Source organism: Pan troglodytes, chromosome 15 (genome assembly GCF_028858775.2).
Source record: "Pan troglodytes isolate AG18354 chromosome 15, NHGRI_mPanTro3-v2.0_pri, whole genome shotgun sequence".
Lineage (NCBI taxonomy): Eukaryota > Metazoa > Chordata > Mammalia > Primates > Hominidae > Pan > Pan troglodytes.
Genome location: NC_072413.2, coordinates 76,555,719 through 76,571,659, shown reverse-complemented (window position 1 = coordinate 76,571,659; position 15,941 = coordinate 76,555,719). Strand labels below are relative to the sequence as shown.

The 15,941-nt window shown below is 40.6% G+C and overlaps 1 protein-coding gene across 45 annotated transcripts in view; it reads right to left on the bottom strand.

Annotated features, from left to right (window-relative positions):
• NRXN3 (neurexin 3) overlaps window positions 1-15,941 on the bottom strand; it is a 1,722,001-nt gene that overhangs the window by 1,270,010 nt on the left and 436,050 nt on the right. The window contains exon 1 of one of the 45 annotated variants that reach the window (XM_063793842.1): window positions 6,875-7,047. The exons of the other annotated variants lie outside the window; for them this stretch is intronic. Coding sequence (XP_063649912.1) covers window positions 6,875-6,914 — 40 coding nt within the window. The 5' untranslated portion in view covers window positions 6,915-7,047. Of the gene's footprint in view, window positions 1-6,874; window positions 7,048-15,941 lie in introns of those variants that run through there. 45 annotated transcript variants of the gene reach the window in all.

Below are 15,941 nucleotides of genomic sequence, written 5' to 3'. Positions count from 1 at the left end.
CATTTTGGTATATGCTTACTACCTATTAGTAAGGTAATAAGTGTCAAGCTCACTGTCACAAATCCAAATGTCCAGCTTCATTTCAGAGACATTAGTCCATCTTGCTTGAAAGTGTCAGTAGTTTCAAAGCTACAGCAAACCGCAGATGCAAGTGAGCAAATACATCAACCGAAACACATAGAGCATCTAGGTGAAAGTTAATTATTCAAACAAGGACGACAGTACTTATGTACAATTTAATGGGAAAGAATTACACTAATGCCTCCTAATTGGGCAAAAGATTGGTATGATTGAATAAAAAATTAACAAATGCTTTCTGAGGGAAATGTTGATTTATTATCTCCAAGAACATAAGGTAAAGGAAAGAAAACCACTCTCTTAAATGTGTGTGGGACTCTTGCAAGTGACTTAAAAATGGACATTCATTTGTAATTAGTGTATTTGTTATTTGAATAAAATAATTGTCCTGAAGTAGTGAAGATTGGTAGTAATTTACTGATTTGATCCGATAGAATAGGCTGACCACTTTCTCTTTTTGTTTTATAAATCCTCCTCTCAACCTACATGGTATAAAGGTAAATTTTAGCTTAACATGACTAAATTAGGAAAATACAGAATTAGTGCAGTCAAAACTGAAGGGATTTTATTGAAAAAAGAAAAATGCTGTCTTATTTCTTTGTGCCTCTCATCCAGGAAAAAATGAATGCCTTGCATTCATGTGGACCATGCAAGAGCCAAGAGAGCTTCATCAAAATATCCCTCAATGCTCTAGATCTTGGTATTTCTCTGTCTTCCTAGTCCTGTAATGAGACTGAACTTGGCTCATATTCAATCTTCACCCCAGCCCATATTCTTTCTTACCCCAACAGCTCATACCACAAGGATTAAACATTCCTTTAAAATATTGGTTGATCCTTCTGAAGCTGGAGAGAAAGATTGGAACTTCCAGAATCAAAATTCCTCCTCTCAAATTCTGGAGACTCTTAACTTGTTTGGTCCTTCCTGGGTAGTTGAGGAAAGCTCTTATCTTGATCCTGTTTCTTAACCTATGTGACACTGGGCAAGTTATTTAAACTCTCTATGTCTCGGTTTCCTCACCTATAAAATAGGTATAATAATATAATAACTGTAGCTCTCACCTGAGGTGGTAGTAAAGTATAAATGAAATTATACATGGAAAGCATGCCAGATCAGAGCCTATAGTAAACACTCAACAAATCATCAGCAGCAGCAGCAGCATCATTATTTTACTTGAGTTTCAATATAATTTCCAGCACCGTAAACATGACAGTGCTTTCATCTTCCTCTATATTCTGATTCTCAGATGCCAATAAACACCATCCACTCTGGGTGAGGGTCTGCCTGTTTTGTCAGTGATTCCCCCTTTGGCCATATCTGCTGTTCTATGTGGTCGTATCCACCAACTGGGCATGAACTTCTGATAAAAAGGCATTCATTTGCTAGCTACTCTGCAGTGATGTGTTTACTTGAACAAAGACGTGAGGGAGGAGGGGGAATAAATCAGAAACAGTACAAGCAGGTTATTTTTCTAGCTGCCTAACACATTATCTGCATGCAGCTAAGGATTGCGCTATCCAAATATTACATAAAGGGCCAGGGAGACACCTCAGTAAACATTCTATCTGCACTTGTCTGAAATAATAAAAAGTGTCCCAAAGTTGGAATCGCTTCAAATGCATTTGGTGTTTTTCTTCTTTTTTTAGACCCTACCATTAGTATATCAAGCCACTAATCGATTCTCAAGAGCGTAAAAACAGGTAACTTTATGCCTGTAAAATAACTCCTAGCCCTGTTTCACCTACAAGACAGTATCTTAGCCAGTTTGGGCTGCTGTAACAAAATACCATAGACTGGGTGACTTAAGCAGCCAACATTTATTTTGCACAGTTCTGGAGGCTAGGAAGTCCAAGATCAAAGTGCTGGCAGATTCGGTGCCTGGTGAGTGCCCTCTTTCTGATTTGTAGATGGCCATCTTCTTCCTGTGTCCTCACATGGCCGAGAAAAAGGGAAGACTCTTGTCTCTTCCTCTTGTTCTAAGGGCATTGTATTAGTCCATTTTTCTACTGCTATAAAGAACTACCTGAGACTGGGTAATTTATAAAGGAAAGAGGTTTAATTGACTCACATTTCAGCATGGCTTGGGAAACCTCAGGAAACTTACAATCATGGTGGAAGGCAAAGAGGAAGCAAGGCACCCTCTTCGCAAGGTGTCAGGAAGGAGAAGTGCCAAGCAAAGAGGGTAAGAGCCCCTTATAAAACCATCAGATCTCATTAGAACTCGCTATCACAAGAGCAGTATGAGGGAGCCAGCCCCATGATTCAATTACCTCCACCTGGTCTCTCCCTTGACACATGGGGATTACGGGGATTATGGGAATCTCAATTCAAGATGAGATTCGGGTGGGACACAAAGCCTAACCATATCGAGCACTCTTCTTATAATCTTTTTTTTATCCCATAAGGGGGCTCTATCCCCATGTCCTCATCTAAACCTAATTACCTCCCTACCTACCTCAAATACCATCACATTGGGGATTAGGGCTTCAACATATGAACAGTGGGTGTGGGAGGGGGAAAAACATTCAGTCTATAGCAGCAAGAATAAATGGAAAATTCAGAATATAATTTTAGAAGCAAGGCCGTCTAAATGAAAAGGTGACAGGTAACAGGCTCCTCAATCTTTCCCTGATGTCCAGTGGCTTTTGATTTCTCTAACATCCTGTGACCCTCAACTGAGGGAGAGGAGGAGCTCTGTGGAGAATACTAACAGCAGGCAAAGACTTCTGACTTCTAGACGATGCTCCTCCCTCCCTGATGGAACTCCTCAAGGGGATAGTCTCGGATGCAAGAGTAATGGGTTTGAAGGTCAGCTATGTACATGTCCAAATCAACTGGTAGAACACAGCCATTGCATTAAGGGGTCATACATAAAGTCACAGGAATAATCAGAGGACAGAGAAAGAAGCAAAATTCCTAAAGTTCTAATAATGCCTTATTTAATTTCTACAGAAGTCCTCTTTTATTTGGAGCACAAAAATTTCTTTTTTTTCTTTTTTGGCACCAAAGCACTAAAAAATGTTACCACCAGTGGCTGCAACTAACAGGGTATCCTTGAATAAAATCAGTTAATTTTTCTGATCCTCAGTTTTCCTACCATGTAAAGAAGACTGCATTACTTCGTGGATTGTTTGAAGATGAAATGAGATGATGCAGACGTACAGAACACATGGAGGAAGCTCGCTAAGGTTTGTTCTCATGGGAGAACATTCTCTCTCAGCTGTTTTCCAGCCCTGATGCTCAGCGTGTGCACTTCCAGAGTCAGCATTCACAGAATGCACAGTTTTCCAGAGGGACAGTGACTGCGCTGCATGTAATTTCAAAGCTGGTGCGCTGACATTGCCCTTCAGCTAACTTCCAGCACACTTCAGGCCTGTGTTCTGTGCTCACTGCCTTAGCATTGCCAGTGTAGGTTTGCGGGGTAAATATGTGTCAAGTGGCAAAACTCTTCCCACTAAAGATCCAGAGGAGAGAGAGCTTCATCAAATACATACCTTAGCCCACAGCTTGGCTTTTCATCTGTTTAGCTGCTGAGTTGTTTTGTTTTTGCCACATCAAAAAAAAAAAAAGGTATAGCACAACTCTATAAGTGGTGGCCTGGAGAAGCTTATGTGCATTAAGTGTGTTAGGTTTGAAGTTTTTTGTCTTCTGATTTATATGTTGATAAATTTCTGCACCTGAACAAGGGACTAGTTAAGCCAGACACATGTTAACACTAACACAAGTACAAATAACTTTTCAGGTGCTAACTGTAAAACAGTAGACAGAGAAGATGGGGGTATGAAGATACATAAGAATGATTGATTGATTGATAAATAGATAGGTGGATGGATAGATGATGAATAATTGATGAAAGATAAATAGGTGATAATTGATACAAGGTTGGTGCAAAAGTAATTGAGGTTTTTGCCATTACTTTCAATGGCAAAAACCGCAATTACTTTTGCACCAAGATAATAGAAACTAGAGAATAGATAATAGATAGACAGATATAGATATAACTTTATATACATTTTAATATGATATGTACACATACTTTGTACATATGTTTTGTAACACAGATGCTTAAAATTAAGGAAACGGTGATCTTCTAGTCTAACACCTCACATTATAGACTGAAGAGACTGAGGCCCAGGAAAGTGAAGGGTCGAGCTCAGGTCACAAAGCAGACTCCAAGAAGCAACCCAGGCCTTCTTCCTTGTTGGTGCGTTCCCCATCCCATTAGAATAGGGCAAATGAACAAGGAAAGGATGAGAGAAGAAATCTGACCAGCCAAGAATCATCTGTCTCCTCCTGAAGGGATTCAACCTGGGTTTTGCAGTAATACCAACTGGGCCAGAGGGATTCTAAATGTTCATTCTGCAGGACAGCATGTCCTATAAAACCAGCCCCAGCCATGGAAAGCCTGGCTGTAAACCCCAGCCCTAAAAACTCTTAACACTACCATTTTATGGCAAAGCTCACATGTAAGACAGAGCCCTATGGGTCATCTCTATGGGTCACGTGGGATGGAGATGTGTATTCTCTCCTGCTCCTGCGAGCTCCTCTCTTTTGGTAGCCACCCAATGGGGAGTGGCTGTCAGCAATTTCCTTCCTCCAACAGCTGGGAGGTGGTTTTCTGCAGTTAGCTGCCATTTGTAGCAATTATGTGTATTAATCATAGCCTTCATCCTGATGGTATTCTTCAGGAAAAAAAAATATATATATATATCAGGGCTTTTGTTTTTTAACCAAGCTGCTTCCTCACTCAGAACAGAATTTGGTAGTAGCAAGAGAAAAAGAAAATAATCAGAGACTATTTAGGTTAGTGCAGTGGGGAGTGAGCAGGCATGTGGGGACACTGGGCCCACTGAAAGCCAGGAAGTCGATAATGCAACTTGGGGACAGTAATATCCTAATATTACAAACACACGGAGAACTCAGCTAATTTGTAACGATGGCATTCATTCTTTCATTACATATTAATTCATGTATTCAAACATTTATTGAGCCCTTACTATATGCCAGATTGCATATTTCTTCTAAGAACTCCAGTTGTGTTTTAAGAACAAAACCAAAGGGAATTAGGAATTATTTCAGAAGCAGAGTGCATTATCTCACATCACCCTTGCCCATCTGTGCCCTCTTGGGCCTATCATTCCCTCATTTTTTATTTATCACATATTTATAGCAAGAGAGCTCTGAAGCAGAGAGCTATGTGTGAATATTCACTGGTGAACAAAGCTGCATAGGGCTTGTCCTCATCAATCTTGCATTGTAGTGAAGGAGACGGCCCTCAAACAAAGAAAAGCCTACAGATGGATGTAACTTTGAATCGTGCTAAAAACTCCGTGGAGACAAGATCAGGGTGGAATGAGAGGAAAGAGAAAGTAGAAGGAGCTAATTTAGATGAAGAATTAAGGAAGCTCTTGAAGAAGCAGGGTTTAAACGGAAACCTGCAAATGAGTACGAGTTAGCCTTTGGGAGGGGAGGGAGAGCAGAAAAGAGCTTGATGAATTTGAAGGCTAATGGGGCAAATGCACCAAGAGTAACAAGAGAGCAGTGTAAGAGGAAGTTGCAGAGGTGGCCAAGTGCTACCTGCTGGGCTTTGCAAACCTTGCCAAGAAGTTTGGACTTTATCCTAAGAAAAATGGAAACCATTAAAGGGTTTTAAGCTTAGAGAGACAGGGTATGATTTATACTTTAAAAAGATCACTCTGGCTGCTATGTAAATAATCCACTGGAGGAGCTGAGTGAATCAGGGAGACTATTGGTAGGCTTCTGCAGTTATGCAGGTGATGAGTGATGGCAGCATGGACTTGGATAGTGACAGTAGAGATGGAGACATGGGGATGAATCTGAGGGTTTTGTTGATTTGTTTTGTTTTGTTTGGAGATGATCTTGCTTTGTCACCCAGGCTGGAGTATAGTGACTTAATGATAGCTTACTTCAGCCTTAAACTCCTGGGCTCCAGTGATCCTCCTGCCTTAGTCTCCCACCTCAGTCTCCTGAGTAGTTACGACTACAGGCATACGCCACTATGCCCACATCCAACTAATTGTTTGTTTTTTTTTTTTTTTGGTAGAGACTGTGTCTCACCATGTTGTCCAGGATGGTCCTAAACTCCTGGCCTCAAGCAATCCTCCCACTTTGGCCTCCCAAAGTGCTGGGATCACAGGCCTGAGCCACTGTACCCATCCTGGATCTTAGTTTTTTTGGTTATTGTTGTTGTTGTTGTTTTTGAGATGGAGTCTCACACTGTCACCCAGGCTGAAGTGCAGTGGCGCGATCTCAGCTCACTGCAAGCTCCACCTCCCGGGTTCACGCCATTCTCCTGCCTCAGCCTCCCAAGTAGCTGGGACTACAGGCACCCGCCACCACAACAGACTAATTTTTTTTTTTTTTGTATTTTCAGTAGAGATGGGGTTTCACCATGTTAGCCAGGATGGTTTCGATCTCCTGACCTTGTGATCCACCCGCCTCGGCCTCCCAAAGTGGTGGGATTATAGGCGTGAGCCACCGCGCCCGGCCCTGGGTCTTAGTTTTAACTAAGGGGTAAAATCAATACATCTGTTCAATCTTTGAGCCTTTATTTGGCTTACTTATTACAAAGCAGCTAAAAGTAGCTGCTTGGCCTATAGTGAGACTATAGTGAGGACCTAATGAGATAAAAGTTCAATGGTATACATGTAAGATATTGTTATTATCATGGTAATATGACCATTGTGATTCTATCCACTTCCAGTTGTTTCAAAACCTCAACTTGTAAGGGACAATTAGCCTAATCTAACCGTGGAAATACGAGGAGCATCCCTACCTTCGTCAAGATCCCGGTGGAAGTGGGTAGAGGGGTGCATTTAGGCTCTGTTCTTCCCGGGCCTAACACCATCCCACGGCAGAAAACTGGGCACTGAAGAAGGCTTAGTCATGCTTTGAGGTCCCTAGAGTTCCACTAGCTGCTGAGCCCCCAGCTAGTCTATTACCACTATAGTGCCCTAAATTGCATCATAAGGGCCCACAAGAGTTGTTTCATTACCTAATTTACTGTAGGGAGTGCCTTGGGCACAATTGACCCAGAAAATTGCCATCCAGCATAGCCTTATATTCTTTAAGAATTCCCAGAAACAAAATAATGCCCCAAGAGATCAACAAACTTCAAGTGCAAAATATGTTTTCTGTGGGGTGATACAGTTGTATGTGTATATATAGCAAAATCTTATTTGAAATGTGAAGTCCATGGAGGAATGATTCAACCTTTAAGAGCCCACAGGTCTCAAATGTTTAATGTTGTTTTTTTTTTAATTCTACAATGTGTTGCATGCTTTGCCTATTTTAAGAAGCAGAGTATGTTGGGCATAATTTGCTTAATTAATAAAATGTTGTTAATCCCATATTCTGGGTTCTGCCATCATCTTTTTATATTTTCTTGGATAAATCATCTATCTTTTCATATGTAAAAGTAGGCTTTTTCACTAGATTGGGGCTTCACAAGATCTTTTTAGTAGACAGCCAATTTTGTTTTATTTTGTTTTTTTAGATTTTTCCATCCTTTCAGATCAATACATGCCCTACTGTGAAGAACTACCAGCTCATGCCACATATGACTCACCAAGTAAGTTTTAAAATGCTGAACTGTTTGACACCCTCTTGAATGAGACCAGTCCACTCTCCCTCACCTGTGTGTTCCCACACATGGAATTACTACAAAAGTGCTTAAATGCTTACTCTCAGTTTCCATATTTATATCCTTATGGATCAGTAACAAACAGCTCTTGGACGGCACTGATGTGCAGGAAACACCTTGAGCAGCCCTGAACTAGATAATCTCTAAGCTCCAACCAACCCAAAGAGTCTAAAATTGTATGATCTTCATGAATATCAATTATTTCACTGGTGCTATAATAGAGCTTGTAAGAGAGGTTGGTGCCTGAAAGTCCTTTGCTTGAGTTCTCCGTGATTTCTGAGTGTACTTTTCTGGTTTAAGAATGCACTTGGTTTTCTTAAGTTCTCTTGAGGTTGTTGCTTTTGACCTAAAAGATTCTGGTCTCCTGAGCTATGTATGTTCTGTTAGGATTTCCTTCTGTGGTCTCCCTTGGGGTACTTCTGTCCCGGCTTTATTTTTCTCACTCAATGAAGATTTGACAACTTCCAAAGTTCTCCACCAATTTCACTTGCTGTCTCTAACCCTCCCACCTGGTATGGAAACTAGACCCTAAGTTCTCTGGCTAGCTCTATTCCTTTCCAAGGGAAAAAACAAAACAAAAAACTATGGTTGTGAGACAGTTTTCTCCTCTTGCTTAAAGACTCTGTGCCCCCTTTTCTCTGGCTAACTTTAGATTCACAGTTGCCTCGGAAGTTCCAAAATTCCAATAGCTAGATATAGGGCTTATTATTTTCTTACATTTCTTTGAATAATGAATAAAAATGAGATAATGGGGATAATTTCTGAACAGTCTTCTTAATACAAAATCTAATTTTAAAATTTATCAAAATAATGAAACATGTAAAAATACGTCTCAATCCTGAGAGTACTTATTTCCTGAACCAGTCACTTTTACTTTTTAAGAATAAAATATAACTACTAAAATGGCATAAATACTAAACAAACACTAGTTATCTTTATATCATACAGCCTCAGATCTGGATAAGGAATGGCAGTAAATCCACTTAAGAACTTAACGCAATTAAACAAGTTGAAGGAGTCAGAGGGACAATATATTAATAGCAAGGAGGCTGATTGGCAAGGCAGGCCTTTGGTCAAGGACTTGCTTTCTACACAGCAAGGATTTGAACTGGCAGACCACAGAAATGGAATCATTTCTGGTTCCTGCCAGTTCTAACATTCCATGATTATGTGATATGACACTAAGGTTCATTTCACTTTGAGGAACCATGCACGGGAAATAACTATACAGGGAGAGAAACCAAGCAACAGCAACCAGAGACTTGCTGTAATTTTAGCAGCTGGTTTTCCTTAGCTTTCTCACCACCACCGAACATTTTGTTAGAGGCCTACTTGAGTTTCCACAGCTAAAACTGGGGATGGCTGCCAGAGAGAAAAACCTGCAGGAAGAGTTTCAGTATGCAGGAATGAGAACAAAGCATTACAGACAGAAAAGAAACAATACAGAATAGCAAATCTCAGTTGAGTCCCAGACTAGTTCAAAAATCTAAGCCCTGAAGAGTGTAAGTAATTTTTCTAAAGCTACAAATCTGGCAAGTGGCAGAGCCAAAATCCTGGTCAGTATGTTCAACATCAGTGGGTTGAAACACTGCACTGCATTGCCTTATCCATACAAAATTTTGCACATGTTTTCAAGGGGCTCAGAGATCCCAGGTTAAAAAATATTTGCTGGGAAGTACAAACATTGATCTCTTTATCAATATAAATCATTCTTTCATACGATTGAAAACCACTATATTCATTAATCATACTGTACCTTCTACAGATGTACACATATATTTTTTGACATTTAGTTCTTCCCTCACCAGCCATAACTAGAAATGAAAACATGTTTGCAATAGCCATTCTCACTCCATTTGTAGTCCTTTCAAGACCCAAAGAACTAAGAAACTTGATCTCAGATCTTTCCAGAATTTAGAGTCTACTAAATGATATTTCAACAGAAGATGAGGGTGCTATGACAATCCAACCAAGAGGATGTAAGAAAGCAAGTTTAAACTACAGCAACAACTTAGAGAAGGGTTTTCCTCATGCCAAGTCCATCAGTGATGTCCTCTGGACCTCAATGTACCACGGTCTTTTGCAAAACAGAAAGCTGTTGGCCACCAAAATGCCCCCACTTTCAAGTCAAAGAGCACACCACGCCCTTCTGCATACCAAGATTTCATGATTATATAATGATGCAATAGGAGGTAATGAGCAGATAGAGGTCTTGGGTTTAAAGAGTAAAAATGAAAACAAAAATAAACCAATCTTATCAACAATTCAAAGGCACTTGTCTGGAAGAATCTGTAAGTGACTGGCAATATAAGTAAAGATCTAAAGACCTTCTGAAGTCTCAAAGCCTAGAAGACTTTCTCTGCACCTGCAGATTATTCAGTAAGAAGACAGGGTGCTAGTAAAGTGGGTAGAAATTGGTGACTCTGAAGTTTTTCATGTCGTAGAAAGGAAAGAGTCCTGTCTAGGGGCTAGAAAATCTGACTTGCAATGCAGCTGCTGACACTTACTTGCCTGATCTTGGGTTCAACTTCTCTGAGCCCCTTTAAAAATCTGCAAAATAAACATCAGTGTCTAGGCCCTACCTGTCTTCATAGGGTTGCCTCACCCTCCAAATGAAAAAGCAATGTATTTGAATGTGCTTTGGAACTTGTAAGTCATCATGCAAACAATTGCATTATATATGTATGCTTTCTGGTATATCCATAAGTGATTCAGAGAGAAGGAAAAAAAAAGAGGAGGGAAAGGAAGTACAAAAAAGAGAAGCTATAGAAGGGAGGAATGGGAGAGAAACCAGGAGGAGAGAGAAACTGGCATGGAAATGAGGGAACAAAAAGAACGGAAGGGACGTAAAGAGAAACTGGTGCTGGTACAGTAACAAATAAATCCCCCCAGCATGACAGCCTTCTGCTGAAGCATTTCATTTTCCCACAACATAATGGTGTGTTATTGCCCATTATCTGTTCTGTCAGTGCCAGAGTCGATATTAAATGAGGGGCAGCTGCACTTAGCTGCCATTTTTCAGCTGTCTTCACGTTGCCATGGAGACCCGGTTGTTTCTTGGTGAAACTGCCAGGAAAGCAAGGAGGAGTTGGGTGGAGGGGGAGCAAATGCTGCACAGAGTTGGGGTGTCAGGGAGGGAAGTAAGAGGAAGGCCAAGGGCCAGGGGCAGGGGAACATGACAAAGGAGAGAACAGCATGGAGCTGGCTTATCATTCTCTGCTTCCACCTGATAAATCAGTCATTTCCAAAACACAATCTATATTCCAGTGGTCCTATGCAGCAGATTCTCCTCTGCATTTCCTCTCAACTCAAATTCTACAGCAGCTGAGTGGATGTGGAGTTCCGAGCAATTGTAGATTTCTTCCTTCAACTCCTTCCCTTTCTCCCCACACCTGCCCCCCATGGTTTCACCTGCACCTTGGTGTCAACCTTAGAGAATGGCTTTGGATCTCTCAATCTCCAACATTCAGAATACGAAAACCAGCTTCATCAAGGACATCAATACCTGGGCTCTGCCCAGCCCGTATGTTTTCTCTAGAAGGCATTTGTTTTTTTCACAGAATCATCAACTATTTAAATCTACATAGGGTTTTAGAAACCAGTGAGTGTTTCCCCATTACAAATTTTAATATCAAACAGAGACAGTTTGCAAATAAGAGAAGGGGACCTGGCATGAGAGACCAGCACAGACCCCAAGTGATGAGCCTTGAGGACCTAGAAACCTGATTCTTTGCCCAAAAGGGGCAGCAATGCTTACGCCCTTGAAAGAGCAGGAGCCTGGTTGGCCAGATCTTAGGATTTTTCAACAGAATCCAGAAATCTATTTTTGAATAAAATTATTTAGCTTTGAATAAATAATAAAAATGAACTTATTATGGAATAAGCTACCTCAATTGACAAATTTCCAATTTTTAAACGTTGGCTCAGCTTTTTAAAATATTTCCACGTGCTAGTTGCATGGGCTGTCAGTTTGCAGCTGGACTTAGTCCAACATCATTTTAAAATGAGGCTAAGAAAGGCTAAGAAACTTGACAAAACTCTTCGCCTTCCCAAATGTAACTTTCCATTCCATAATCTAATTTGTCACTTTCTTTCTCTCTCCTCTCTCTCTCTCTCTCTCCCTCCCTCTCTCCTCCCTCTCCTTCTCTCTATCTCACATTCTGTTACATAGTAGAAGGTAAAGACAGCTGTGAATTCACTTCTTCAAGGATCCCTGTTTGCTGGTACCATGCATGAACTTGCATATGAGGTAAACGTTTTCCAAGATCCCTGAAAATTGTGTGCCAGGTATCAGAAGGAGACCACAGGGTAGTTTCCTGGCAGCCCAAGCCCCATTAGTACTTGCGCCTGTAGTGCCGTTTCCACTACAAGCATACTTTTGCTGGCTTTTAATTACCAATTATAAAAATAAGCAAAGTGGTAATTTATTGAACACTTACTAGGTGCCAAAAAGTATTTAACATGTACTTTCTGATTAAATTCTCACAAGAACTCCTGGAGTCATATATTATTATTATCCCATTCAACAGATGAGAATGCTGAAGGTCAACCAAGGTCATGCAGCTAGTATGAGATCAGGCCAGGAATCCACTCACATCTTTCAGAGCTCAAAGCTCAAGTGCTTAACCACTAAGTTCTACCATCTCCCTACAAACTAAGAAAATCACAGAGCCTACTTTCATGATATCCTATTCATTTCCTTCTTAGTCCCAAACTTTAAAGTAGTGTGACCGTTTTTGCCAGGACCTGGGTTTCTCCATCATCCTCCTAAACAGTAAGTTTAATTAATAACATCTTTCTTTAGAATCCTGGCTTTACTTTCCTAAGTTTACTTTCACCTGTGCCACCTCACCCTTTTTTTTTCATGGAGGTTATCTCATGATATCTGCCTATCTCTACTCTGCCCTTAACTACTTCCTCCTCCAAATGACAGCTAGCATGATCTTTCCATGTGTAAATAGGATCACATGATTCTCTTCCTTCTCAAGTCAATCAAGGTCTCCAGCTATTAGTTTCAAGATGAATCTCCGTCCTGACTGAGCTATTCAAAGTCTTTCTGATCTTATTTACTTCGTGACCTGGCCCAGCTGTGCCCTGAATCCTATCCCCATTCACTCCTTCCCAAAGCATACTTAATGCCCGTAGTATTAACCCACCCATAGCTTCCCAAATATCGTAGATTGCCACAAGCCTCCCTATGCCCAGCCCTTTTTCTGGAATACCTCTCCACCCCCACCTTACCAATCTGTGTCCTACTCACACTTCCCAACACAGTTTAAGCTTCCTCTCCTCCAGGCAGCTGTAGTGATCCCCATGTCTAAATCAGACACCCCTTCTCTGAGTGTCCTCTGCCCCAGGGGTAGCACTATGGTAATAATTATCATATTACACTGTAATCTTCTCTGAGGGGAGGGACCCAGGCTAGGCTATTCAATTCTGCATCCTGGAACATTGTGCATTGGCATTAAATGGTTATTGAGTAGATTACCCATCTCAGTCGACAAAGAAATAAGGTAATTTCTAAATCTGTATATATACCCTTCCTGGCATTAAATATAATGGATCAAGTGACACTGAGCTTAATAAGAAGGTTTTCCTTGTTGGTAGTACACCCTTTACCAGGATTCCTAAACAATGTCCCAGTAGTGAGGATTTAGTGCAGCATATACACAAATATGTAAATAAATACAAATCTGTATAAATTAATCTATTTATGTGAAAACAGTAAAGAGAAATGTTTTAACACACAATGATGTTTGGGCTATATTCTACAGAGTGGCTTTGGATGATAACCATGGTAGCATGTCTCTCTTTTGGCTGAAGGTGTATCTAGGTTAGGGTTTTCAGAACACAACTGACATCTCATATTCTCCATCCAGGCATCTTTAAGTGGGGGTGGGAAGTTGTAACATTTCAGACCCACATCAAAGACTCCATTGTGTCCTCTGATGCCAGTGGACAGCAAGTGACTCCTATCCCAGACCTATGCAGGCTAAAACTACCACCATCTCCGCCAAGACTCTCAGAGTCCAACTTCTGTTTCATGTCTCTGGTTTTCTTTATACCTTAACATTGTTTTCTTAATACCTTAACATTGTTTTCTTAACAAAGGGCCATTTCCCTCCTGTCTCCATTTTTCAACTGGAAAACTTAGAATTTTCTCACATCACTTACACACTAACCAACTTCTCAAGTTCCCCTAACAGCTACACTCCTCTTGCTTTATGGTGCAAAAGAGCACTTAGAAATGTTCCTACCAGTCAACTCTTCTACTCTAGAATGTTAAAAAGCCTAGGCCAAAAAATGTCACCGAGGGGCTCTGTGAATATCTGAGGATGTAAGAGGGATAGACTGCCATTTCTTTAAGTAGACACACACACACATCCACAGAAACCTTAACACAGATCGTGGAGAATAGCAACATAGTATGCCTGGTTCTTCCCTTACTTATCAGAATGGAACTGTTCAGTTTCACTCAAATAATAAATTTGGTAGGAATAAATCTCATCTGAAAGCTCTCCATGATAAGGTCACAAGAATAAACACTCTTCCCTCTACACATCTGTATCCTGAGTCTCTAGCGCAGCACCAGGCACGTAGCAGGTGCATGATAATAGTATTGACCCAAAGAAGGCACTGTGGGGACTTCCAGACTCATAGCTGGGCCAATGACGAAGGAGAGGACTGAGCCAAAGGAGGTGAGATCACTGTGTCAGGGAAGCGGATCAGAGCCCGGGTTTGCCTAAAGAGACAGTTGTCCTGCCTGAGTTCTTACACCTTGGTCCTTTAGGATTAATAAAGGAGCCAGCTCAAAGGGGGCAGGCCAAAAAGGATCAAATGCTTTCATGGAACCTCAGCGGGAAAGGATTCCATACATTAGAATTCATCTCTGATTCCTCAAACTACTGATCCTCTTGTAATGAATAAAATATGCCACTGGAATGAATGCTTCATATTAATAAAGACATGATTTGGTCCTCCGAGGTGTAGGGAAAGGAGTATTCTCCCAGGGAGGAGATAGAGCTCTTTCTCTACACCTCTAAAACTTATCAAAGCCTTCTTACAAAAACTTACAACACCCTCAGCTCCAACAGACAATGGGGCTGTGATCATAGAAATTATGAGCATGCCAGCCAGAATCAGGGAATTCAACCTAGGAGGATGGGGAACAGGAAAAGGAAGACTACCTAAAACAATGAAAGCTTAAGGAAAATGTTTCTCTCGCAGTAAATAAATATTTCTCACAATTTCTATTGAGACACTTAGGTTTATACGTTACTTAAAAACAATCATCATACTTTTTTATTCCCCAATAAACGCTTACTCCATTTGTGGAAAAGGTCATGTTCTGGCTTTGCAACAGAGAGTTTATGGTGTTTGTCAACAACATGCTGGAAGGTACTAAACCAAACATGCCCCCTGAGTTGACTGTCTCCTGGGAAAGAAAGCCTTGGCTTCATCAGGAACTGGAGCATTAAACTAGCAGCATATTTTAGTCCAAAACATATTTATCGAGCATCTAGGACACTGTGTTAGGTTCCAGAAATATAGATTTGAATAAAACATGGCTTTTCACTTAAGAAGTTCACAGCCTAGTGGGAGAGACCATAAGTGTTTATTTAAATACAATGTGCTATCAGAGTACAGGGCAGGCAAATTCAGTAAAACTAAGGAAGGGACAAAGATAGGCAGGGAAGGTTTTCTCAGTGATTAAAGAGCTGAGTTAGTCTAGAAGAATGAGTAAGAGTTGGTTAGGGGGAAAGACAGAGAAGAGTTTCCAGGCCAAGGAAATCACATGATCAAAGAAAACTGAAGTTGGTATTTCCTGACTAAAAAAAATGTCAGATGAGGGCATGGCCTTGCCATATGACTACAAAGGAATCATAGGAGAAAGTCATTCAAGAGTCATGCATTGAGCATAGCTTGTATTTTTAGCACAAATCCATTTTTAGATGTTAATGTGTAAATTTCTAGAAAAATGTGGTTATTGCCATAAGGGGAACAGATGTCTTTGATTTTTCTAGTTTAAAGAAATCCAGCTTTTCTTCTAGTCTTGTACCCATGTCCCTTGTCCTGCTTGATCTTTTTTTCTCTCTCTTCTTAGTCTCCACCTCCTCCTCAAATTCTTGTGCTGCTTGAAATAACCATCATCTATCCTTCTTCACACATTTTGTCATTCTGCTAATCCTAAGGAATTAAA